This window comes from Leptonotus elevatus, chromosome 12, assembly GCF_054856555.1.
Source record: "Leptonotus elevatus isolate MCC_2025b chromosome 12, RoL_Lele_1.0, whole genome shotgun sequence".
Classification (NCBI taxonomy): Eukaryota; Metazoa; Chordata; class Actinopteri; order Syngnathiformes; family Syngnathidae; genus Leptonotus; species Leptonotus elevatus.
In genome coordinates, this window is record NC_141250.1 from 1737325 (window position 1) to 1764470 (window position 27146).

The 27146-nt window shown below is 39.9% G+C and overlaps 2 protein-coding genes across 6 annotated transcripts in view; both read left to right on the top strand.

The window, feature by feature from the left end:
• Nucleotides 1-23003, top strand: part of LOC147164244 (arginine and glutamate-rich protein 1-B-like) — a 31345-nt gene extending 8342 nt beyond the window's left edge. The window contains exons 2-5 of one of the 4 annotated variants that reach the window (XM_086091037.1): nucleotides 877-1102; nucleotides 4882-4973; nucleotides 5404-5487; nucleotides 21721-23003. In XM_086091037.1, the coding sequence (XP_085947163.1) occupies nucleotides 877-1102; nucleotides 4882-4973; nucleotides 5404-5487; nucleotides 21721-21778 (460 nt within the window). In that variant the 3' untranslated portion in view covers nucleotides 21779-23003. Of the gene's footprint in view, nucleotides 1-876; nucleotides 1770-4881; nucleotides 4978-5403; nucleotides 5488-21720 lie in introns of those variants that run through there. The other 3 variants (XM_086091036.1, XM_086091039.1, XM_086091035.1) reach the window with 3 other exon arrangements.
• Nucleotides 23004-25927: 2924 nt separating this feature from the next.
• The window catches only part of efnb2a (ephrin-B2a), a 37110-nt gene continuing 35891 nt past the window's right edge, over nucleotides 25928-27146 (top strand). For both annotated transcript variants that reach the window (XR_015096694.1, XM_086091363.1), the window contains exon 1: nucleotides 25928-26461. Coding sequence is in view for 1 of the 2 variants with exons in the window: in XM_086091363.1 (XP_085947489.1) it covers nucleotides 26349-26461 (113 nt within the window). In the remaining variant the exon portion in view is untranslated. The remainder of the gene's footprint in view (nucleotides 26462-27146) is intronic.

Genomic DNA, 27146 nt, shown 5'->3' on the forward strand with positions numbered 1-27146 from the left:
CTTCTAGCCTTACAAATAAATGACAAATTCAACTCGTTTGTAATCCAGTGCTCGACAGCAGCAAAATGGTGAACATCGATGGTCACTCAACAAGTTGATATAAACCACAATGCATTTTGCGAGTATGAAAAAAAAAAATGGTGCGAGCGACAGTGCGAGAAGCAAAGCTATACATTCAGGCTTTCCTGCAGTGCTGTATTAGCCCGGCGGCGCACCAGGCTTTTCTTGCTCTCGTGGTAGAAATGCGGGAATGTGCTCTTGGCCTAAATGGGTTAATTGGTAGGACAGCTGAAATGGATACCGGGAGCGGGAGAGAGAGGGTATTTAATGCAGGAAAGAGACGCACATATTGGGAATATAAATCCGATTGCCTGATCTAAGGACTACCCTCCACTAAACATGTTTCGAAATCCGATTTATCAACAGTATAATCGGTTATAAGAAATAATCGTTAGTTGCACTACTACTACTACTACTTTTGTGGCAAGATAAAATAATTAAAGTGAAATACGTTAGGTGCTTCTGCGGTCTGATTCACACATTTCACGTTTGTCATTATTTTACTGCTTTTGTGTCTCTTCAGTTGTTGCTAACCTCTGCTTGCTTTTCTGGCAGCCAGGGGTGGCTAGCTCCTTAGCTAGCTTCCATGGTGCTTGTTTACCTTTTAGCTAGCTCCCATGGTGCTTGTTTACTTTTTAGGGAGCTAACTAGCTAGCTAGCATCAGGGGCTAAAGCCAAACTGGCAGGGTTTTTACTTTTTGGACCTGGATTTGCCACCTCTGCTGGCAGCTAAACGAGGGATTTATGATGGCCAAAATTGTAACCTTCATCAAGTCATCAATTAGTCATTTTCACCAACGCTTCTCTGTCCACTAGTCGCCAGCAGGAGATTGAGGAAAAGCTTATCGAAGAGGAGACAGCTCGACGAGTGGAGGAGCTGGTGGCCAAGCGGGTGGAAGAGGAGTTAGAGAAGCGAAAGGACGAGATTGAGCGGGAGGTGTTCCGTCGCGTCGAGGAGGCAAAGCGCATCATGGAGCGACAGCTGCTGGAGGAGCTGGAAAAACAGCGACATGCTGAATTGGCAGCACAAAAGGCCAGAGAGGTAACGCTCGGTCGTTTGGAACGCAGACCCCCTTGTCTATCTTTACTACCCCAACCGTTTACCCTTGAGTCACCCTCTCCATCTGAGACTCGGTGGAAAATGTGTATTTGGAGGGCCTGTTCTGTGTATAACCGGCCTATGTTAGAACATTCACTGCCAATGGGACCGTTGAGCACTGTTTCCAACAAGCCCTACATTGTGGTTCAGTTTGATATTTTGCACTTCAGTTGTCCTCTGATGTCAAAAGATGTGAAGGCTGTCAATTTTTTGGCACCGCGCTGCTGGGGCTCAGACCTCATCACGGTATTTTTGATGATGAATATCAATTAACCATCCCAGTCATCAGAGAGACAACAGTGCACACAGAAAAATATTTATATTTTGTCTCGTTGCATTGATTGTGTAGAATTCACCGTGTCATCCTGCTGTGATATCACGCTATTTACATACGACAGCTATCTTTTACCAATCCATCTACAAAAATGCCACACTTTAATTACAAGTCTTTTCAGGGTTTCTGTTCTGAACCACACTGGCAAGCTTTAGTTACTGAGTGGAAACATGACTTAACAATTCCATTGAAGTGGCATTCTAGGGAGAGACACCATTACTTTCATTACTTTGATGCTGAATTTCATCGTGAAATTAAACATACAAGCTAAATTGAGATTTGTGTAATCATTTTGTGTTTTTGCATTATTCATATCTTATATATTGGAGGAGAGCTAGAAAAATGGACCATATGCAAATGTCATTACATCTTGCCTCCAAAATATACAGTCTATTAAATGTGTAGAAATGTAGCGGTTTACATACCTGGCCTACTAAAGTAGCATACGAAGCACCAATGGTGCTGTTATGCGCACACTAGGCGGCGTCAGCATAGCTCCTTGTAGTTACGTTCATCATGTGTTTGTGATCATGTGACCATTCACAGGCGACCTCTGAGCCGAAGAGATACTGCTGTATGTTTTGATACTACGCCGGGAAAAAAAGACAGCTGAGGGCTGCTTCTCATGAAATATGGTGTAAACCCTACATTAGAGCCTCCAAAATATACTCACTAGGGCGCTGCTATATTAGGTGTATGAAGAGAACATTTACCGTGGATAGTAGCAGCGTGTCATTGGCTCCTGTGCCATGCACAGGTAGAGCCGATGGCGCCTCGTGTGCACCTGGTTTAAACTCCCTATTTAACAATTAAAAAAATTACAGTTTATTTATAGTACCGTAAAGTCCCGTGAATAATTGGCATTTCTCCCCCAAAATGTGATCCCAAATGGAGAGGGCATATTATACACGGAAAATAATATGAAATGACAAATGTTCACTTTGTTTTGACGTTAACCAGTGCCTAGGCAGGACCTAGAGGTTGTATTAGAGGAAAAAATGTATACTTTTATTACAAGTTCAACTTATTTGACCCATTCACTCCACTTGCATTCACTCGCAACCCCCTTCGCTCCGGACTGTTTTACTGAATTTTGACTGATTTTGCAAGGCCCACAGAATATTGTTCTATTGCTATAAAAAAGTGTCTTCTTTCATCAGGAGAAAAAGTACATTTGTATCTGTTTCCGTTTTGCCGCAATTAACATTTGAATACAGCTAAATTTCATCATTATTCTCAAATCATTTTAAAACAGTGGGGGAAACAGTTTGTTGCAACATGGCCCTGGTTGATCTCTTATACTCTGCTTCCACCCGCTGGCCATTTTTGTAATAACTACCATTGTTTCAAAGGAATTTTAAATTAACGTACTCATTTTGACAGTTTTTACTTACAACCCCTCAACAGCAACATGCAACAATAAAATGCAAAGCAGTTTCTTACACCATCAAATCTAATCAATTTTTTTATCCTGTTCAACATGACACGGCACTTGATTGAGTGTCTTAGATTACTAAATAGCGTTCACGGGTGAGTTTTTAATATGGCAGTTTATTACCCATGGTACCTTAAATAGACTTAACATACATACCTGCTTTCACAGGCGGACGTGTCAATATTGCAATTTTTATTTATTTTTTCCCCCTAAACTTTAAAGCACCAAGATTGGCTTAAAAACATGGGGCTTTTCTACACGGGTGCGTATTACACAGGATTTTACGGTACTTGAAAAATGATTTTTCATAATTCTACACAATGGCATGAATTGGAAATCAGATCATCATCCATTTATCTTCTAAATTAGTTAACCTTTCTTTTGGCATATGTAATAAAGTGTGTCAGTTAAGATACTGTACATTATTACAATTCCTTTGTTACCAGTATTTGGAAAATGCCCATGATTAGGAAGTAGACACGCAGTATCATGATATAGATCTTAAAATTTGTTTAAAGGTAAAAGCCGGGTGCTATATGTCTAATCTGTCTAACCAACCACATGCAGTGTTACGGAGTGTTGCTTTTACAGAAAAAATCATGAGCCTAATGACCTCTTCTTGCGCAGGGAGCAGAATGGTCGGCTACATCTATTGTGAGAGCTGTAGGCTATGCACCATCTTTGCTACTTGGACTTATTCAGTTCACGCGCGTACGCACACACACAAACACACGTACACAACCACATATTATTCTAAAACGAACGAGGTCAGCCTGAGTGTTCACACCGCAGGCCTTTTTGGTCTAGATTTCCCACCAGTGTACTCGCATGTATTCTTTTGTAATTATTCCTTTTGTTTTTTCTTTCAACCGAATATTTGTTCTGTCCGTGTCCTTTTAAAAATGTTCTGTTCTATTTGACACAAATAAATTGTTTCCTGTATGGCAGTTAGCTTTTAGTTCTTGTTTATAACACAGATGAGTTATTTTTCCTTTTAACTCTTTTACTGCCAAACATTATCAAAAAAACATCCCCTACAAGTGCCAGGCAAACAGAATATTGTGTGCTATGGCTACATAAACATGGTTGATACCATATGAAAGATTGGATTCCATTCTTTGTAGTATGTTTCTACCTTATTCCATTCTTTAGTAATCACCATTTGAAAATAGGGTTTTTCTGCACTACAGTGACTTTGACACTAATATTTTTTGTTTAGTGATGCTCTTTGAATTAGATTTAATGTGACAAATGCTTTGTTCATTCACGTCATCCTTGAAATAGTTCTAATTCCTAAGATCCGCCATGTTTTCATGTATTTCGATACCCGGGCGCCCATTGAAAAGAGATACAATGCTGCCATCTGCTGGCCGTAGTTAGTGGGTGTTTTGGGATTTTCACAACCCCATTCACAAAGCAGTGCTGCACAAGACGTTGCACTGCCCATTAAGAAAAAAAAAACGTAGTTGACGTCAATTGATGTTATTGGCGGTATACAGTGGGCGTGTCCTTAACGTCAGTTGACGTTTTTGGCAGTTAAAGAGTTAAGAACAACAAATGTACTGTTTTACTCATGACTTCCTTCCTCTATAGGGCTGTTTGTAAAGATTGATATTGTTATTTGTAACCACCTTCCTAACTAGCACTTGACCTGTGCTGGCCTGCAGCCTTTCAGCTCAGCTGTGACATGTCCTGTTCTGTAAGTGTTACCATGGTCCGGTTCGTCTTGAACACACACAAACACCACGTTGTGCTGTGCTCTCCTTCACTCTGCTGTCATCCGGGGCTGTGCTGCTGCACAGAAATGGAAAAGCAGTACAGTATATGAAGTGTGAGCTGTGGCTGCAGGCTCAGCAGTGCAGAAATCAGTTATAAAGAGGAGTGCCGCGGGTGTGGTCTGACAGAGTTCCCCATACCTACACACCCACCCCAGGAGCGTTTCTCTCTCTGCAGGGGCCACACAGTCCGGACGAGACAGTAAATATACTACTGTTATATGCGGAATGCTTTCACCAGTTGTGTAGGTACACATGCAAGGAAAATACGTAGGTATACATGCATTGGTGAGCCAAAACTATTCCCTATTTTATTTATGTATTTTTCTTGCTTAGGACATTTACTGTGTATTCTTCTAGATTGTCTGACATTGATACTTGTTCTTTTGAGTGTGATGAGTGGATCCCCACTGAATTCTTTAAAGTGTTAATTATTTCACAATACTACAGAATGCTCCTGATGTGGCTAAACCCTATTCTTTCTAGAAATATAAAAGCTGGAGCGGGAAGGGAAGGGGTTCCCTTTGTGCCCCCACTCTAAATTTAGAACAATTTAGGGTGGCTGCAAAGAGTGGGGGGGAAAAAAACTCCTCTGTGGTGTAATAAATTAAATGAGCGTGTGTGGCGTATGAGAGTGTACAAGGTATGGTGCAGCTGTAGCCTGTTTGTGCGCTAACATGACATTGTGTCACCCATCTAGGAGGAAGAAAAATCTAAGCGGGAGGAGCTTGAAAAAATCTTGGAGGAGAATAACCGTAAGATCGCGGAGGCCCAAGCAAAGCTGGTATGTTTTAATTAAAAATGTATTCTGATTTTGTTGTCCTCATAGATAAATTTAAAGTTTCACACATCGAATATGATTGAAACCAGAAGTTAACATACACTATATAAAAAGGCACATGTTCCACCACCCCCACTTTTTCACATGGAATCAGACTAAACTTTTCCATTTTTAGGTCAGTTTGGATTGTCAAAATGAATGATATTTGATAAATGACAGAATGAGAGAAGGATTATTTTTAGACAGTTATTCAAAGTCATACGTTTCTATACAGTAAGATTACTATGCCTTTAAAAGATTAGGGGAGAACATAGAAAATGATGGGTCTTTGGAAGCTTCTGTTGTATGGACAACATTTGTGTTACACACTAGTGGAGGTATTTGAAGGTACACCTCAAAAGCACTGCTTCTTTATATAACATCATGGGAACAAATCAGCCAAGACATGAGGAACATACGAAGCCCAAAAGGTGACATGGTAGGGAGAAAAAATACTTTGTGTTCCTGCGCAAAAAACTTTGCGTTCTCATGCAAAGATTGCGTTCCCTCGCAAAAACGTTTGCATTCCGTTCGCAATGATTGCAAGAATGCAAAAGTTTTTTTTTGCAGAGGACGCAATTTTTTGTTGTAGAAAAAAACGAGGTGATGTACTTCTGGGTCATCTTCCGTGTGACCAAAAGTGACGACGATGGAGTGTGTACAGCAGTGGAAAAGCTTTCCCGAAGCGACGAGGATGGAGCTTGCACACTACACGCTTCATCCTCGTTGGTTTTGGTTACACAGAAGATGACCCGGAAGTACATCAACTCATTCAAAAATAAAAAAGCATCCTCTCGCAGAAAAACTTGTGCGTTATCTAGCAATCTTTGCGAGGGAACGCAAACGTTTTTGCGAGGGAACGCAAATTATAATTTTTTTCCCTACCATGTCACCTTAGGGGCTCCATAGGAACAGCCTTGTGGACTTGCACAAGTTTATCCTTGGGTTCAATTTCCAGATGCCTGAAGGTGTCATTTTCTTCTGATCAAACAAATATACTTAAATAAAGGGTAAGCAGGGATAGGCAACCCTGGCCTTGGAGAGCCGTAGTTCTGCGTTTATTAAGGCCTCGAGACACCAATCTGACGTCGGGAGTCGGAAAGCGTCGGGCTGTCTGGTTAATGTATAAATTACCGTCATAATGTCGGATCGCGTTGCGGTGTGTTGGTGGGGAGTTTTTAGCAGATTTGACATGTTGAATTGGTGTTGAGCGCCGGGGCATTTGATCACTGTGATTGGCTGTTAGCTAGCAAATCAGCACACGGGGCAAGAACAGGACGTGACGAATGCGGATAAACATTAAGCCATGTTAAAATTTCACTCGTTTGACACACCCTTCGCATTTGGACGTAAAGTAGAGAAGATTAATTCATCATTATATGGTATATGAGTTACGATTTACTTTTATACTTTTATATTTTATCGCGAGAATGCATTGTTTACGTTTATATACCGAGCCCTGGAAAGAGCTGTCCGGTTGCCTTTTTCTAACAATGAGAAATAGTAACTACCACCGCCGATGGTAAGAGGGGGATTAGTTGTCACGCATACGCATAAGTTACTTAATAATTGGCGTCTGTGCCTGTCTGTTGCGGTGTGTACTTGTCATTTTTCCAACGCGAGGCGTCTGTCACATTTGGCCAATGTCTGATTGGTGTATCGAGGCCTTTTGATGTCTCCCTCCTCCAACACAGGTGAGGATCGTTGTCAGGCTTCTCCTGAGCTTGCTGATGAGCTGATCATTTGAATCTTTGTTGGAGGAGGGAGACATCTAAAACGCGCAACTTTGCTTGCACAACACACCCATAAACTGAATCTAAATCATGATGATAGCATGTCTGTACATGCTACCAGGGTTGGGAGGGTTACTTTTAAAATGTATTCCGTTACAAGTTACCAGATAAAAAATTTAATCAGTAATGTAATCCAAGTACTATGTTAAAAAAGTAATGTCATTTGAGTACTTCAAATTACTTTTGGATTACTCAAAAACTAAATACTGTACCAATAAAATAAAATATAAAATTACTAACTTTTGTTTTGTTTGTTGAAAACTTATTGTAACCTTGTAAAAGAAAGTGAGGAAATCAATTATCAAGTAGTTCACAGTTGTTTATTGAAAGTGCTCATGTCTTAACAACATAGAAGTTTATTCAGCAAAATAAAACAGCTTCTTTAACAAGGTAGATGTGTTGGTTTAGTACACAGTATTGTCACGGTGCATATAATACGATTTTTAATACCAGTGCCCATCTATAAAAATGAAAACCATGAATTAAATTCAATCAGTGAAATTGTAAATTAAAAGTATGTTTTTTTCCAAAACAGTGTACAAAACAAAGTACAGTATGCCCCTTAAAGGGTAAACAAAAATCTTCCCCAACTTCAATCTTTAACGACGCACTTGTTTTCTATTTTAACAAAATAGGTGTCCACTTAAGGAACTTGTAAAAAATTAACAAATTAATCAAAGATCATGAAGTAAATTCATGTATGGGCCTAAATAACTGTATACAAAATAGAAATTCTCCTTTGACAAACGCAAAATACTCTCTTACATTTACAAGAGCAACCAAAACATTCTTAAACAAATCAGGAGGCTATTTATTAAATAAATATAGACACCATTTATAAAAAAAAAAAAAAGTTCTACTAAAACATGTAGGCCTACATTCAATCAAAACCCTGCTTTGGGCAACACCTTCTGTTATAACGATGGAGGAGAACTTGCTCCATGTGGTCATCAGACATTCTGCTACGAGATGAGGTAAGTATGTTTCCACCATAACTGAAGAGGCGTTCAACTGGAGCACTGGAAGGTAGGGTAGTATTGTACTTCATGAAAAGCTGCTTAACCAAAGGAAAATGCATTTAGAGAATCCATGCTCTTCACATTATCATTCAGGAACCGCTTCCTCTGCTGTACTTCGGTCAGTGTTAGTCTTCCCGAACACGAAAAAATCATCATCTGATCCATCAGTTTCATTGATAGTGTTCGCTGCAGCTGTAGGATGTGCTCTAGATTCCAAATAAGCTGCCTCCTGAACAAATATGTTGTGCATATCTTGTTTCTTCCCAAGAGGAAGCAAACACATGCAACATTTTGTAATAGTAGTTGTTGCCATTTTTGCATCATGGCTACTGAGCATGGCACCAAAGCGACGATCAATTGCATCAATGACTGTAGAAATTGTGTTTGCTGTGTACGTCACCTGTGGAAGTTTCTCAGTCAGTTTAGATTTGAGGCTCAAGATTGTTGGAATGAGGAACCCAAGTTAGCACTTCTGCTCTCCCTGCAGAAGATCAATGGATTGAGCAAGAGGCTGTAAAACAGCTACATAGTCCCTGAGAAAAGTAATCTCATGAGGGTTCAGCCTCACCACGCCCAATCTTGAGCAGATGTCGCCCAGCTGATCTTCTTCAAGTCCAGTCAGTTTGGCAATAGCCATGTATTCGGAGCTCCATCTTGTGATACATGGAACAGTCACCTTCATGCTTGCAATATCCTGTACAACTTCTGCAGCTGCTGAATGATGTGCTTTGTTCCATATAGAAGCACATTTTCTCACTGCACTTCGGTAAACTTAACGGGATGGCCCTTTTGATGCTGCTTTATCCACTTAATTCGTGGCAATCAGGTTTAGTGTGTGCGCTGCACACCGTTGATGAGGGGGCAGAAATAATTGAAGGTCCTCATTTCCTTCCATCTCCAGTATCCATATCCAAAAACCTTACTCCATCATCAAAGTAATCTGATGCTTCCTCCTCAGTTGTTTCAAATTCACGGAAAGCCTTCACAAAATTACTTCCATTGTCAGTAACTGTGGCCCTTACTTTGGATTGCAACTTGTAGTCTGCATGAATTTCACAGATTTTTTGCAGCAAGGACATCAAAGGTATGCCTTCCCTTTACTCGTGCACAGGCCAGTGCTGCCGACTTCTTCTCCAAAGTGTCCTCCTCGATCCAGTGGCATGTCATACCAAACAAAATTCTGTTATGTGCCATGCATAATGCTGCTGTTGTGCAAACATACATCACTTTGCCAAGTGTTAGTTAAATTATCTTTCATGGCAGCAAATTCACTTTCAATCCGCTGCACTACCGTCTTTCTGCACATGACTTTTTTCCCACCACTGATTCCTGCTACAAGCTTTTTAAATGAAGGTTGCTCAACCAAGGAGAAAGGCTGAACATCATCAATCACAAAGTCAAATATAAGTCGACTAACAGCACTCTGGGTTGTCCTGTGTCCAAGTTCAAGTTTTACTTGTTTTAAGGGAGGATGGTAGACCTCTTGCTCTTCTCCATGTTCAGAGGCACCAGGCTGTTCATTCATTTCAGATGGACTGATGTCTTCCTTGGACACAAGCAAGCGTCTTGGGTGCTTTCTCTACAAAAACACAAATCCGTGCCCGCCTGTGCGAATTACATTGACTATAGAGTACAATCGCACCACCAGAAAATGTTCAACCCTCGTTTGGTGTTTAATGTACCATTAGCCAACATGTCTGCGGTGTTTATACAATTTATATTGTGCTTGGTTAAAATGCCAGTGCTAAATAAATATTTTATAATAATATTATAATTGTAATTAATTATAGAAAATGCAATGATGTGCATTGTCATTTTTGAGCTCATGCCAGCAAGTGAAAGCCTGGCCAATGTTGATCCTTGATTGTCCTTTTATCCGGGTAGCTTCCCTTTTCCTTTTTTGTCTCCTCAGACACAACTTTTCAGTTGTTTTGCAGCTTCTGCCAGGAAAGCAGTAATCATGAGTCGACATTCAAATTTACTTCCATCTTTGTAACGAATGGGGAAAGGTGGAAGTGTCGTATGCCTTAAAGCAGTCAGCGCATTTGTAGTTTTTTGTGTGGCAGTGTTCCTACCATCCTCCTCAAAGTTGTTTGGTGCCAGTAAAAACAATACAGACGCCTTCAGGCCATGGCAAAACTTTACCCAGGTCTAGGGTTTTTCCTGTGTACAAAATTCTGAGGCGGCCACCTCCACCTAATTTGCTCGCCATCTCCAGCCTGAGCCACTGTGTTGAGCGATAAATAGTGTTGCGCCACTATGGAGGCGCTATATCAACAGCAGTTCACCGGAGAGACCTGAAGCAACAACCAAAGAATAAACTGCTTTCTTTTTTTTCTTTTTTTCAAACTTTAATGTACCGAAGAAGAAACAGATCATGGAGCAACCGTTGCACACGCACGTTTTTCCTGGTTGCGAGGCAGAGGTGGGCGCGCTCCAGCCATCGCCAAAGTCATAAAAACACAGTATATGTAATAACCATAATAGTGTACGCTGAACTATAGTTACAATTTAATATGCACTAGTGGATGAATTTTTAATGATTGTAGTCACACAAAAAAGGGAAAAATTAATGGCAACTTTGTATTCAGATAATTTCTCATTTCTAGTCCCTGATCGTAAAATGGCTGCAGGAGGACAGCCGATAATGGTAAAGGTCACCGGCAAGTTCCGATACCTTAAAATAAGACTATCAGTAATCACCCATTATAGTCTGGATGATACCACCTCTGCCTCATTTTGAGCCAGGAAAAACCCTGCAGGTGTTAAATTCGTATATCTGCTCCGTCCATTCCGAGAACTGTATGCAGAAAAAAAATGTTCCTGTTGTTTTTTCTACTGTTTGCGTGCTGAAAAACGTCCACACCAAAAGCAAAGAGGTGCATTGTAGGGGGTGCGTTTTGTATTGTAGTAGCGGTTAGCATAGCATCTGGCTTGTTGCGTTCGGATCGCGGCAGATAAAAGCCTTCGATCGCCGCAAATTGTTTTAATTGGGTGGGGGTCGCTGTCTCTGCCTGTATCGGACATTGAATTTGATAATCTGGCAGTATTCTCAGCAATTACTCTTTATTTGTCTTTATTCATTATTAACAGCTTCGATTCGAAGTTAGCACATGATGCTAAAGAATCCTTTTGAGGCTCTCTTCGGCTGTCTATGAAGTACGTCATTATGTGGGTGCGACCCAGTGTGCCATCAAGTGTTCAGACGGAGACACTGCAGTTTGTGTGGAAACGGGTTAAGGAGCTACTTTAGGCACGCTGTTCTATTGAATTTAATTATTTGGACTTGCCTTGAAAAAAACTTGTACAACCACATATTTTTAATGTGACTTATATGGTCACTAGATATTTTACTTTTAATTACCTATTTAGTTTTAATTCATTTTAATGTGTATTGCACATGGTGTCTGGCCCTAGAAATTTATCAATGAATGTGATGAAATCAACACTTTAATATAGGTTGATCACAATTTTCTGGCCGATCACAGATTCCCGATCTTTTAAAAAGTGTGACCTGCTGATCCAGATTCTTGCAGATACCGATTTTTTTCATTACAAGCAACATATACCTTCAGTGTTCCAATCTTGTTTTATTGGAAAACATTGAACAATATCGGTGAAATAATACAAATGGGTTGTTTTAACTGCACATTAAATAGTTCTCCCAAATAAAAAAAGAAAATACTATTGGTCATCTCAGCAGAACAGGACAATGGCTGACTTTTTCAGACATCTGAGGAGGGAGATGAGATTGGTGGAAAAGATCAGTTTATTTTTAAGGGATCAGCCGATCACCGATCTTCCGAAATTAAGAAAATCAGGGCCGATAAATCGGCAGGCCGATCGATCGGTGCACCCCTACTTTAATATATAAGATAGTGTTTTAGAGTAGTTTTTTTTAAGTTACTAATTGTGAATTACTTTATCTCTTGATTAGGAATCAATAAATTATATAAATTTTTTCTTATTGTTTCAGCTGTCTTTTTTTTGACAAGTGGTGTCGTGTTTGCGGTGATGAAGGCGAGTTCTGGTGATGTGCTGTGTTGCAAAGCAAAGCCCCACTCTCCGGTGTGCGCAAATGACGTGCCCGTGTACACTCTGACGTGAAACGCTAGTGAGTAAAGTGGGGCGAAACGCCCCCCTTTGCGTTTGGTGTGACTGTAGCATCATATTTATGTAGCTCAATGTGTCCACTACCGCATACCGTACCTTTCAAGTTTTCATCTCCACCGAGTTAATGCAGTTAGTCAGAATGGGGAGTGTCGACAATATGTTTCTGTAAAATGGGTGAATGTCAGTTCAACAAGAATTTGCTTAAAAGTAATGAGTTTTCCAGCTGATTGGAAGAGGTAGCAGGCAAAAGGCACTCTGCTTGTTGCAAAGTATACAAAAAAAATAAAGTTGGGGACTTTGGGCGTGAAGGCCCTTAAGTTACACGCGAAAGCCGGAAAGCACCAGCTCGCTATGACTTAGTCGGGTCTAAAATTGTTCTCATAACGGTCTGAAAAAGTCAAAAATTTAACTTAGTGATTCCTGCAAGAACCCTGTTCATCAGAAGAGTTATGAAAATATTTTATTAAGTTTGAAAAGTTCCTAAGTGCTACTTTAATGCGAGCAGATCGCGGGTCTATCTTGCGAAAAATACATGCACTGTTTAGACAGCTGCAAGTTCTGGTTGGATGAAACTTCCACTATGGAAAAGCTTTTATTTTTGCGTTTCAAATGGCTTACCTAAACTAGAATTGTGCGTCGCATTGGAGCCAAAGGTACAAGCATGGTCTGTTGTGCATTTTGGTGCTGTAATCCTTGTCGTAGCAACTACAGACTTCTTCTCGTCTTGCTTTTCTTTTCTTTTACTTTTGTTGCATTAGCATCAGAGATGCACCGAAAGGAATTTTTTGGGCCGAAACTGGAAACCGAAAATGAGAAATGCTTGACCGAAACGCAGAAAAATGTATGCCAATTTTTACTATCATTGCATTTATTATAATTAATTACAATTATAATATTTTTATAAAATATTTATTTAGCACTGACATTTTAACAAAGCACAATATAAATTGAAATGCGCCCACACCGCAGACATGTTGTCTAATGGCACATTAAACACCAAACGAGGGGTGTGCATTTTCTGGTGGTGAGATTGCACTTTATAGTCAACGTAGTTCACACGGGCGGGCACGGATTCGAGCAATGCGGGTATTGTGACGCGTTTGTATTTTGATCGGGACACACAGCGTCCTGTACAGCTCTGTGTAGCCACTCAGAGATAGCGGTAAGTGTTGTGTTTCCATGTTGATAGCAATAGTGCTAGCATTAGCTAAAGTATTTAGCACGGCCACCGGGATGCTAGTGAAAAAATTGAAGCGTTCGAGGGGCTCTAATCAAAGAAAGAAGGGAATGCGCTGCAGGAAAAAGAGTGGCTGACCTATACTGCAGTACTCGGCAGTCTTTTTTCAGCCCACTGAAATGCTGTACACCAAGCGAAGCCCGTCTCCTCCGGTGTGTGCAATTAAGCTGCTGCGAGAATGCGACCAACCGGTACAAACTCACACGGTGAAACGCCAGCGAGAAGCTTGGCGGACACTCACCCTCGCTGTTTAATTCAAACAGACGCTTGCTTGCAAGTGGAGGAGTTCAAGTATCTTGGGGTCTTGTTCACGAGTGAGGGCAGGAGGGAGCGGGAGATCGGCAGGTGAAACGCCAGCGAGAAGCTTGGCGGACACTCACCCTTGCGTTCGCTGTTTAATTCAAACAGACCCTTGCAAGTGGAGGAGTTCAAGTATCTTGGGGTCTTGTTCACGAGTGAGGGCAGGAGGGAGCGGGAGATCGACAGACTGATCGGTGCAGCGTCTGCAGTGATGCGGGCTCTGTATCGGTCTGTTGTGGTGAAGAAGGAGCTGAGCCAAAATGCGAAGCTCTCGATTTACCGGTCGATCTATGTTCCTACCCTCACCTATGGTCACAAGCTGTGGGTTGTGACCAAAAGTACAAGATCCCGGAGACAAGCGGCCAAAATGAGTTTCCTCTGCAGGGTGAGAAGCTCGGTCATCCGGGATGGACTCGGGGTCGAGCCGCTACTCCTCCGCGTGTAGAGGAGCCAGTTGAGGTGGCTCGGGCATCTGGTTCAGATGCCTTCTGGACGCCTCCCTGGAGAGGTGTTCCGGGCATGTCCCACCGGCGGAAGGCCCCGGGGACGACCCAGGACAGTTCGATTTGATCCGTGACTCAAATCCATGATCCGATCTGAACCATGTCTTTGTAATCCGTTGCTGTTACTGTTGGTACTTAATCTCTCCTATCCCGTTTGTCTCCTATCCTGTCCTAAATCAATGGTTCTCAACCGCGGTCCTCAAGTACCAGCCTGTTTTCTATGTCTGCCACAGCCAATACAGGTGTTTAAAACTATCAGCTAATCAGCAAGCTCTGCATTGAGCCTGATAAGGATCCTCAGCTGTGTTGGCTGTAGGAGACATGGAAAATAGGCTGGATAGGGGTACTCGAGGACCGGGGCTAAGAACCAGTGCCCTAAATGGCAGTAAAGTCGGCGGAAGCAGTGGCGAAGAACTGGTGTCTAGACACTATTAATAGTATTTGACGTGACGGAAACGCGAGTCTGCTTTATCTAGTGTGGCGACTTTTCAGCGTAAGCAGATATTGTGTTTACACCGAATGTTATTTTGTTACTGATAAATATCATCCCCAGCTTTGTCTAACGTCACTTGTGGAAAGAAGATGTATGCGGAAGGTTTAGATCAACACTCATCGGAGCCGTACACGTTGAAACATTTGATTGACCGATTTATAGCCGGGTGCGCATTACCGTGTTTTTAACATTAGTGCCAGGAGCGCTCTAGCACTCTTCTACCTTTAAACCTGGGAAAGCGGACATGTCTTTTGTTTTGTTTTTACAAATTCTTGGTCTCTTACCTGATGAAATGCATCAGGATATACAAGTGAGGGTGACGTGGGCCCCGTAGCATGTCCTGGAATTTTATTCGAGCATTTATGGCTGACTGATTCTCAGGAGTTATTAAATAAATGACGGTGATTGACGAAGGCACGGGGGAGGACTTCGAACCAGTGTAACCAGTCGACAGTGGCATATTGTTAAGAAATGTGTCAAGTTGTTTGTTTTCTCATGCAATATCCCCACTTGAAAGAAATCAACTATCTACTCAGAAGTTGGGATTCACTCGAATGACCAGGCAGCTTTCCCTTTTTTTCTTCTGTTTGAAGCCAACCATTTGCCATTAGGGGAAAATCTTAAATCGAAACACATACAAAAATATTGATAAAATTACACACACACACACACACACACACACACACACACACACACACACACACACACAAAACTTATAAATTACCTTAATTTAACTGTACTCAACCCATACCTCTGTATTTAAATGCAATATAAATACATTAATATAATAAATAAATAAAAATCCCACATTTCAATTAAATTGATCCTGTGATTAATATTTCCATAAACAAACATTTTAAGATTGAAAACCAATGAATGGGCTCAACCAAATGTCACTCACACATTTGACATACAATCCCACCACATTGCGTTTTATCGAAGATAAAGAATAGCTAGGCAGACAAACAACTTGCTGAATCAAACTGTAAATGTCTCGAATCGCATTCTTACCGGCTGCCTCTCGGTGTTTGTAGATTAATTTGTCCGTGGGCGTGAGAGTTCAGACCAGAAGGCAAGCGCCCTTTTCCTGCTGCTGTCTGCTACTTGATTTCGAATTAGTTTTACCTGTGACAGGCGTCGCCTTAAATAGGTCAAGGGAGTGCTTGTCCTTCCAGGTCACTGTAGTTCTTCGACCATTTTTGTAGTTCTCTTCAACCGCCTTTGTCAACTGTCAGTTTGGCTTGACAATACGTTTTTAGATTTTATTGTTAAATAACTAATGGTCAACAACAATTACCGCCCCCCCAAAAAATTTAAATATTTAAATAAAAAACAAGAGTGAGAACAAAAGTACCGTTTTCAGTCATCGAAATGAGAAAGAAAGGAAAATGTATTGGAAAAGCTTGAGTTGTACTGGAAAATTATTTCTCATCCTGTGCTTCTCTCTGTCTTGTGGATGAACGTGAACGGGTTAAAAAGGCATGTTTGACAGTTTTTAGCTGCCTTCAATAGGCAACATTGAACTGTTGTGCTTTTCTGCTTTGTCTTTGCTTCTAGCAGATCCAGCAACACACATGATTCTTCCAACCAATCAAATTATATATTCCCTTCTATTCTGCTCCCAATGTTTCCACATGACTTTGTTGCTAGGTGTACTGACTTTTCAGACCCAAGTAAGGATTTATTTTCTCCAAAGAAGTGTCAACATTTCTTGCTCCATTGTCCCACAGCAGAAACAGAAAAATTGTGAATGAGAAAAACTTGATTAGCTTAACTCAATTACAATATTGTTGGTAGCCCTCTGTTAATGAAGGAAAACCCCACAAAGGTCACTGAAATCACTTGAAACTTAAATAAGTAACTAATTTTTAAAAAAAATATTGAAAAATAAACAATTAAAATCAGCCATTGCTTTTTAATTGTTATTCAACACAATTATTAAAGACAAATTAATGAAACAGGCCTATAGCCTAAAAATAATATCACAATATTTCAAAGAAATTTGCGGTGACGATATTTTTGACGATATTGGTAATAATTACTGAACAATAGATTTGTGATTGGTGCTTTGGAATAATAGAACTTTTATTGCAGCACAATATTTAAGCAACCCTTTTACCACAATTGAAATGTAAACAAAGTGCAAATATAGCAACCGTAATGGAATGAAATGGAAATAAAAACAGGGCTAGGTAGTGTTTATCCTGCGAGGTCTAATTGTAACATAACTGCTTAAAGCACATAAAACCCATTAACTAAACACAAACCTTCAGAAGTCAATTCCATTATTTTCTCCTGTGTGGTTGATCGTCGTGTTGTAGAGGCAAAAAAATAAAAGATTCGGTAGCAGCCAGTCTGTGGCGTCATGCTCTGTATATCGCAGGCAAGTGTATTGTTGAAATTTTTTTCCCCCTGTGATTGTTTAGGCAGTGGTTATTTTGCCGTAACCGGCAAGCCTCCTGTGAGCGTTATTTTGCCGTGAATGTCTCTGATTGGTCAATAAGAAAAGCGAGAAATTGCCGTGATTGCTTGTAGACATTACTAGCGGGTATGAATAACGCAAATGTGCATGTTTACTCCGCTGCGCAAAAGCACGCGCACGCCGTCTCGTCGAGAGCACGTTAGCTTAGCGGCCAGTTAGCATGACAGTCACGTCAACTATGAGACGAATTTCCGATCACGGTAAAATAACCACCGCTGATTGTTTATCTTGGCCAAACAATACGCGACTGCTTCATTATTATCCAACCACTGTTTTTTTCCATAAGGAGTGCCTCTAATCAAGAGTGCTCCAGTAATGAACTTTTGTTCATGCCAAACAACACGAGCTGTTTCCATGTCCACCTCGCGTGTCTTTAGCCTGCGCATCCTTTTAACTTTAACGGCAACAGTTGTCCTACACATTTTGCAAACTATTGTATTCTTTGCATCATATCTGACCTCTTGTAAACAAACAGCCCCCACACGACGAAGGTAGCTGCCTCCACTTTGCCGACAGAACTGGCTGCAGCTCATTGTTTTTATGCAGCAGCAAGCGACGCATGTACGTCCAAATAGACACAAAGACGTATGATGTTACGTATTACATCATCACGTCAATTTTGCGAGATTTCAAATTTTTAACACCCAAAAAAATACACCGGTAATATCGTAGAAGGTATGATATGGAACACCCCAAGTACCTGTAACTTCACATTTTGTTGCACAACCTTATGAGGAAATCAAACTATTTCTGTAACTGCCAATGAGACTTATGCATCTGTCAACAGATATTTTGGCCCTCTTATGTGAGCAACTGCTCCAGTTGTCTCAGGTTTGAAGGGTGGCTTCTCCAGGTTTCAGCTCCTTACACAGGTGTTCAATGGGATTTTGAACTGTGCTCTTTTTGTTTGTTTGTTTTTGCTGTAGTAGTTGGCAGTGGTAGACCAGTATTTTCTGCAGCTCAAAATGTCTTATCATCTGGGATTATGAAGTAATGTGAGAGATTTATGGGACACAAATATTCACAAAATCAGTGAAAACACTCTTTATATCCTGGAGATAATTAGAATTTCTTCTTTGTTAAATATTGATGTATAATATCGAACAATGATTTGCAGGTGATGTATTAAGTAATTTCAAATATAAACAAATAATATAATTTTGGGAATACTGGAAACATTCCCACATATGTTATTGGGCTTCTTTATTCTTACTTATTTCTATAGCATTTTATTCTCCTCACTTTTTTGCCATGCAACAACTCCTGCATAATACATGCATTGTCCAGTAACCAGGAGGTTGCGCATTCGAATCCCACCTCCGACTGTACATCGCAAATATGTCCATGGCCATTATGCTGAGGGATATACATGTATACCGCCTGACTACCATATCAGGAAATGCATTATACTTTCACTGAAATGATTAGTTAGTTAGCTCAGTGCTAAGAGCATTTCCCTCCCACCATGGAGAACGCGGGTTCAAACCCCGCTTTAGACCACATTTTACTACATTCGAAGTTTCGATATCAACTGACTATCATATCAGGAAATTGATTATAATTTCTCTGAAATGATTAAACCCCACCTTAGACAGATTGTGTTTCAAATTATTTTTATCCGTTTGTCATTTAACTGCAATTAAAAATTTGTCATCTTCACATAATTTATCTTTTAATTTCCTTCATACGCATTCAGCTATTAACATTCAGCTTCCAGCATTCCCACGCAATTTCTGCAGAAATTGCACTTAGTCTAGTTGATTTAAAGGTTCTCTATTCTCATGTGTCATGTCTTTTTCGTAGTTGCTTGTTACTGCAATACTCGTATAGCTCATACTACTGGAGAATAATTTTCCCTGCCTCAGAAATGCGCTTGATGCCAACAGTGACCAGACTCATCCGCTGATTACAGTCATGAGTTTGGTTTCCAGACTAGTGTTTTACATACTTGGCCATTAAAACTGATTCTGATTTTGATCTACAATGTAGTCTGATTTCATGTCAGACAGGGATTAAAAAAAGTGTATTTTTATCAAGTATATGTAACCTGCTCCGGCAAAAGGGTCCGCATGTTGGAAATATGAGTGTTGAGAAATAGATTGTTTGGACAAAAATGTCGATTTTGACATTTCTCCACAAATAGCCTCATTGAGGTCTCTAGTTTCATATCCCAGCAGCACAAAGGTCAAAAATGCAATTTGAAGTATATGAAAATAAGCAATTATTAGACAGTACCATCGTAACTAGGGAGTGGTTTTCGCATTGCTGCTAGCGAACGCCGCGTCTTGGGCACATGTTTACTAAAAACAACCCGAATTTCCCCGCCTCAAACGTCATTCACAAATGGTTTATATAAATGTTGTGAGGATAAGCGGTTCTGATGATAGATTGATGGATGGACATAGCAACCAAAAAAAAAAGTCAAAGTACAACATAATGTGACTATTGAGCACGAAAGTGAACAGACGCACGTCATAACACGCCATCATACCCTGTAGCAGAGCATGTCGTCGGTCTGGTTACTGTGCTTTGTAATCTAAACTGAGATAATCTTCAATTACGGCATCTCTTTCTTAATGAATCGATTTCTACTTTTAATTCAAATTAACACATCTTTAACACACTAAGGCATGCCCACTGACAAGATGCAGGACAAAACTCTGTTTAACCATCATAACATTTTCATTTTCTTCGTGACTGACCAAAAGCATTTGAGACATAAAGATAAACTTACTTGTCAAAGGCTACACCAAATAGCAAATAACCTTTTAATTCACACAGGATTAAATCAAATTTCGCACTGCGGTAATATGACATCATTTAAGAAGGAAAATACCACAAGAAGCAACAATAAAGTAACCAAACTTTGTCTGATGCCTCAGATGATGAATTGTAAACTAGTTGAGGCTAATGTCATCTGTTGAGAGGTCAAACTTCCAAAACTTGTAAAGAGTTCAAATCTTAGAGGAGGTCCTTACTTGCTATTGGAATCGACTTTCGAGTGATATTTTGACATTTCCTGAAAATTTGGGGTCAATATCTTTTTCCTAAGGTAGTGGTTGCTATGGACATTTGAAAGATGCAAGTACCAAAACTTTAAACCCATTTTTCTCAAAACTAGGAATTCCAACCTGCCAACATTAAAATGTATGTAGGTTTGAGTTTATTTGAACATGAAAAAGAATAAAAACAAAGCAATAACAATAATAAACATACAACAACAAAATAAAATAGCTACAAAACAGACAAATTTCAACAAAGCGCACTTAACGATTTTCCATATTTAAAAGGGAGTGGGAAAAAGTAAAATAATAAAAAATAATAATATAAAATAAATACTCAGAGAGCTCATCATTATAAATCCACAGAAAAGATAGTAAAGTACAACCTAGATCTAAGAAGCAAACAATAACAAAACACAAGACACCAACCATAGTAAACATAAATATGTAGTCAACAAATCAGCAACACTCCTAATCACTTAGTGGTTCGCTACCCTCCCATTCTCTCTGTATCTCGTAATTACATAACTTTTATATTTAGTTTTAAATTGAATTGTATTTGTACATTGTTTTAAGTTCTCACATAGACTGTTCCATAATTTCACCCCACAGAATGATATACAGAACCTTCTTCTGTTTGTTCGAATAATGTTAATTTTTAGATTGTATTTCCCTCTTAATTTATAACCCCCATCTTTCTTTATAATTTATTTTGAATATTTTGTGGTAACATTATTTTAAACTTTATACATAACCTTTGCTGTCTGAAAACTCACTATATCAACACATTTCAAGAGTTTTAACTGTAAAAATAGTGTGTATGATCCAGATACCCAACCTTAGGTATTATTCTTTTTGCCCTTTTTTGTAAAGGTATTAATGAACTGATTGAACTTATGTAATTATTACCCCAATTTTCAATGCAGTAACTAAACTATGGCAGAACTAAAATGTGGCAGAATTATGGAACGGTACCAAAAAAAAGGAGCGAATTGTAATCAAGTATCCATTTTTTTTTTAGGTACTTACATGTATTATGTATCATTTTAAAGGGAATTAAGTGCAGAATTTTAATATATGAATATCTCGATTTAGATTGTTTTTAGACTTAAGGACCCTTTTGCTAGATATATATGTAATGTACATATGTAAACTTCTGGTTTCAATTGCATATGCAATATTTTAGTTAATTTTGAGTTCTGCGCTTGTCTGTCGTAATGGTTTCCAACTTGTGACTATCTGATTTTTCTGTCAGGCTGAAGATCAGTTGCGCATTGTGGAGGAGCAAAGAAAAATTCATGAGGAACGCATGAAACTGGAGCAGGACCGACAAAAGCAGCAGAAGGAGGAGCAAAAAATCATCCTTGGCAAGGGCAAGTCCAGACCCAAGCTCTCCTTTTCCCTCAAAGCCACTGAGTGAAGGAGGGAGCGTTCCTTTTCAACCCCATCCAGCTCATCCAGTCCTCCCATGTCAACTGCTCGCTTCATTTTGGAAGTGCTGAATGAAGGAAGAGAAAAAGTGGTGTAACCTCATGTTTAAACTTGCAACCCATCTAAAGGTCCAAAGCTTCCCTCCTGGCAAGGAAGAACAGATAAACCTTGATGGACCCTGACTTATCCTTGCCTCACGCTGTTTCTTTTCTTGACCGCTGCACCTAAAACTCAAGTTTGTGCTTTTGTCTTTTTTATGTTAGTTTTTTAGGGAATGTGAACTTTTGATGTAGAATGCTTTAACATCACCTTTACCCAAAAGTAAGTCTTAACTTTGTGTAATGAGTAACTCTTACATCTACATACACAGGTACAATGATGAAGAAGAAAAATTGTAACGTCTAACTCAGATGACTGTAAAGTGTCATGTGCAGCATGGGAGCTGGCCTTGGCTTTTCTGATGTTACTTTAAAAATGTAGTACAACAGATCTTTGAAAAGCATAATTATTTTCTTCTCTTTTCAATCACCCCCATTTTGTCGTTTGTTTTGTTTGCTAGTCCTGTTACCTCCTTGGAATTCATTCAGTATCATTAAAAAAATAAAGCCTCCCTCCCAAGCTGTCCATGACAAACCCTTAGACCCCAATTATTTTTCTTTTTCTTTTTTGTGAGCAGTGGAGAATGAACAGTTCTGTAAGATGTAATTTTGTGAATCGTTGCTGTGATGTGCTAATTCCCACTCGTTCTTTCATGTTTAGAACAATCCACTATCATCAAACAAGTCACAGTAATAACTTTTTTTTAATTTTTTTATTTTTTTACTTGGCACCGAAATGTCAAACTACATCAATTATGTTATTTAGCCCTGTAATTGTAAATTACCTAGTAAGTTGCATCCCTCGGTAAGTCTGGAAGGGTAGAGGATGGCCAAATTCAGGTAAGATATGGATTGAGGTCAGTGAGTGAGTGAGTGAGTGAGTGAGTGAGTGAGTGAGTGAGTGAGTGAGTAACGAGCTGACCTCAGGTGGGTATGCTGGTTTGTGGGTTTCCTCGTGTAGCTTTTTCAACTGTCACAAGAATTAACCAATAAAACCATTGAGACGTTTTGACTGTTGTTGTTAATTGTACATCAGACAATGTGGTTTTGATCACCTTAAGTTATGCTCAGAGATGGCAAAGCCAAACTGCGGCAGGGTTTTTACTTTTTGGACTTGGATTAGGTACTAGCTAGCGAGCTCCCTAGCTTGATCCCCGGGTGTTGGTTACCTATTAGGGTAACAATTTATCACTATCCGCCATTTTGGTTGTTTACTTTTGCCTCGAACGCTTTTCAGGGCAAAACTTCCAACCATCCTTGAATGCAGCATTATTGCTGATGTCAGTTCAGCATCCACTTGACCAATATCATCGCCAATGTACCGAAACGCAAAATGCCTTAACCACCTAATTTTACAATTGTATTTTACCGTCGTTCGATTGCAACATAACGCAGGTCGGATGTTGTTGACAGATCACTGCAGTGAAAGCTAAATACGCAAATTTCCTTCCACACGTCTGTTACAGGTGTGATGTAAACTATTAAAAGTTGTATTACTGTTGTTGGTATGTGTATTCATGGTTTAACATACGCGTGTTCGTGTGATTTGAAGGCCACGCGCACTTCAACGACCTGCTGAAGAAGCAGAAACCAGCCCGGTGTAAACATGACTGTCAGTTGTTGCTTTCAAATTAATGCTCATAATTCAGCAAAACTTTATGCACAACTGTGAAACTGAGTAGATGTAAGTCAAAATTTCAAATTAAAGTGCTGTTCAATTAATTTAATTTAAAAAATAATATAAATGCTGCAATGTTCGCGTGCATGTCCCCGAGCGCCGTCTTTTTGCCATATGGGATGAAGACGTGTTCAGCAAGGAGATCAATCAAACTTGTAAATTGTAACAGTGGCAATGCACTCAAGGCAGGTTTAGATATGTTTTATTTCACTAAAACTGTAGGTCTTAATGTTGGTCTGGAGACAGAAAATGGAAAAACGTTGGTCAAAGTTCTAAAAATCTAATACATTTGGTGCCATTTCCCTTTAATTCCTCTGTGAATAAATTCCCCGTCAAACAAGCCTGTGGCTCTATTTGTGTTTATTCCAGGCCAGGACAAGTGGCAACGGACTCCTAAATTATCTCCTTGGTGTGTCAGTAACGTAATTATTGGCTGGGCAAACAAACACAATCCACAGCGGCTGCCTTTAAACAGCACTGATCAAATTAAGTTGTTAAAAAAGCGCCACTTTTTCACACGTTCGTATTGTTGAGCTGCGGTCTTAATAGACGACCATCAACAAAGATTTTGCGTGTCAGTGTGTGTGTTTGTGTCTGTCTTGAAGCGAGACCGTCAAAGTAGAAATAAGACTGTGTGAGCATGGGCTGTTTCAATCTTTAGTCTGAAAGAACTTGCTTGTTGATATCGAGGTAAAAGTATTTTATGTAATAAAGTTACCATGTAAATTTGTTGTCATTTGTGATTAAAAAAAAAAAAAAACGAGTGCTGTGCCATCATTGTCTGACTGATTTATTAAACTTTGGAACTCTATTTGTATTTATGTGGCCTCTTGAACTATTTGGAAATAAAAAGATAATTAAAGAAAGAAAGAAATAATGTAATTAAAAAATAAAGATTTTTGCACATACAAATTATAATCAACATAAAGTGTCATCTTTTGTGATCATAGTAAAGCTCTGTTCGCAATAATTAACTGATTTTTTAAATAAAGTTTTCAAGTGATTGACAGGTGACTCGTGGCATATGACAAGTTTGGTTGAACCATTCTGTTATGGGGGAGATGCTGGGTTTCTAAGACACTGAAATTGAATAGCCTACTGAATATCAAATTCATTTTATGAACTTATATATATATTATTTAAATATACTTTGTAAATATATTTTAAAATCTAACGTACTTTAACGTGCCCCCATGTGTACATGTACCCCCATTTGAGAACCACTGGTATAAAACAATGCTATTACTTTAAAAAGTGTAACGAGTGCTGTTGTCGTATTAGCAACTTATTTTCAACAAAATATAGTACTTTATTTTGTTGAGTTCAGTCCCACAAAGCTTCATACAACCACGGAAATACAACTGTCTATAACTATACTTTAAAAAATGCATTCTTTCATGGTAGCATTTCCGCTAGTGGGCGCTCTTGCCTTTTGGAAAAACTCGACCTGCCATCACGTGCATTTTTTCTCCTCTCAATTGCACTCCCATGGGAGACACTTTGCATCGTTGTGTTACATGGTCCTGACTCCCGACTCACCAGGAAGATGTTTTGTTTTCTTGCCCATGACCCCGATTATGGGATGAGAAGCATCTTAAACACTTTGTATTTTATTTTCGCTTTTTGGTTCACCTTGTACAATTGTGGAGACTAGACTTTTACGCTGATCACTTGGATGTATTTGGTCTATACGTGTGAGGCTTTGTTTCCGATATGATATTAATCTTGAAAATCATTTACTTTACATTCGTAAATTGGGTAAAATCGTCTCTACCACCACCCCACCCTCTCCCTCCCCCTGTCTCCCTCCCCCATGGCACAGCACTCACTGATCCAGTCAGTCGCCCTGCTTTGACTGACAGCAGACTTGTGTCGACTTCCCCGCCCAGGGACCAATCAGCAGCGCCTTTGGGCGGGGCCTTAGTTAACCCGACTCCACCTAATACATCCATTCGCTTTCTCTCAGTTACTTTCTATCCAGGTTTCGGAGCTGAGCATAAGCGTGATCCCACACGCCGTCCGCGGTCGTTTGGAACGGATCTGCAACATTTGGCCGCTGCAGCTCTTTTGTGGACCTATTATGAGAACTTTCATATCAGCTCTTTTGATATTTTTCATTCTCATGTTTGATCATTTTCTTCATTTTGACCATCATTGTTTTGTCCTTTTCATTTTTCCTGCTACTGTGAGCCACAATTTGTTGCTTATTACCACCAGCGCCATCTGAAAGGGGGGGGGGGGGGGATATCATTCCATTCCACTGCTAGTTTTCGCTCTGGTTTACTCTGCTGCTGCCGCCGCTGCTTTGGATTTGATGCGAATTGCTGGACTCAGACAAAGGGGATTTATTTTTCCATTCTACCAGCAACAATTGTTCACTCTGAGGAATGTATAGCAACAGCTTTCAGTGCCGCGCTCTGACCATCGGGAAAAATACGCAGCGCCTGTGAATAAACTATGCGTTTTTGCTTTGTGGAGCAGGTCTCTCTCCTGACGATGCTGTAGACCGCTTCGGGGTCTACGGTCCGCGTGCATTTTGTTGGGCCGGGATACAAAGCGAAGAAACCACCTTTTCCATTCGGGAGCGCTTTTCGTTCGAATATTTTTTGGGGACAGGTGTATTTATTTTGATACAAATCGTGCACCCATTTGGAGGCACCACCAAACAGTCAAACCATGGGGGAGTCGATGTGGAGATATTATTTTGGAGTTCTCCTTCTTGTCTTCAAAGTACACTTATGTCGTGCGCTCATCTTGGAGTCCATTTATTGGAACACAACAAATACCAAGTAAGTACCCACGCACACACGCTCACCGGCAAAACGCGCACGCACGCATACACGTGCACACAAAAAAATACACACAAATACACACAGGTAGGGCAGTCACCAGCAGTGCGCTGAGTATACGAGCCATGGTGGTAGTGATAGTCTGTCAGACAGGCTTTCTTTAAAAACGCTAATTTAATGTTGCTCACATGGGCTAACTTCAATAAGTATATAAAAAAAAGAAGAAAGAGGTAAATTTACAAAAATAGCGTATTTGGTTTTGGAACACACACATAAATACAAATTACATTGTATTCCCATCCCTTTACAGGTTTGTTGCGTCTTGAACGTAAATGACTTGTGCGCATGACATCATGGAGAAATAACTTAACACAAATAATCAAAACTTCCAACCTGATCATTTTAATCACACAATAAACATCCGTTGCATTATGTCTCATATATTGCAGGTTGGTTGTTTTACTGGTGGGTGATTTTGGGCTGCAGTGGTCGGCTTTGGCCCGGCGGGCCGTGCGTTATGTTGCACCGTAAAGCACGTTAAACAGCGGTATAGCCTAAATGCATGTTTAGCTGTTTGTTGTCTGTGGTTGTTATTAATTTAGTTAATTAAATGTTTTTCAATTTTTGTTCATCTTAGTTTTGGTAGAAAACATCACTCCAAGTCCAATCAACAATTCCAGCTACT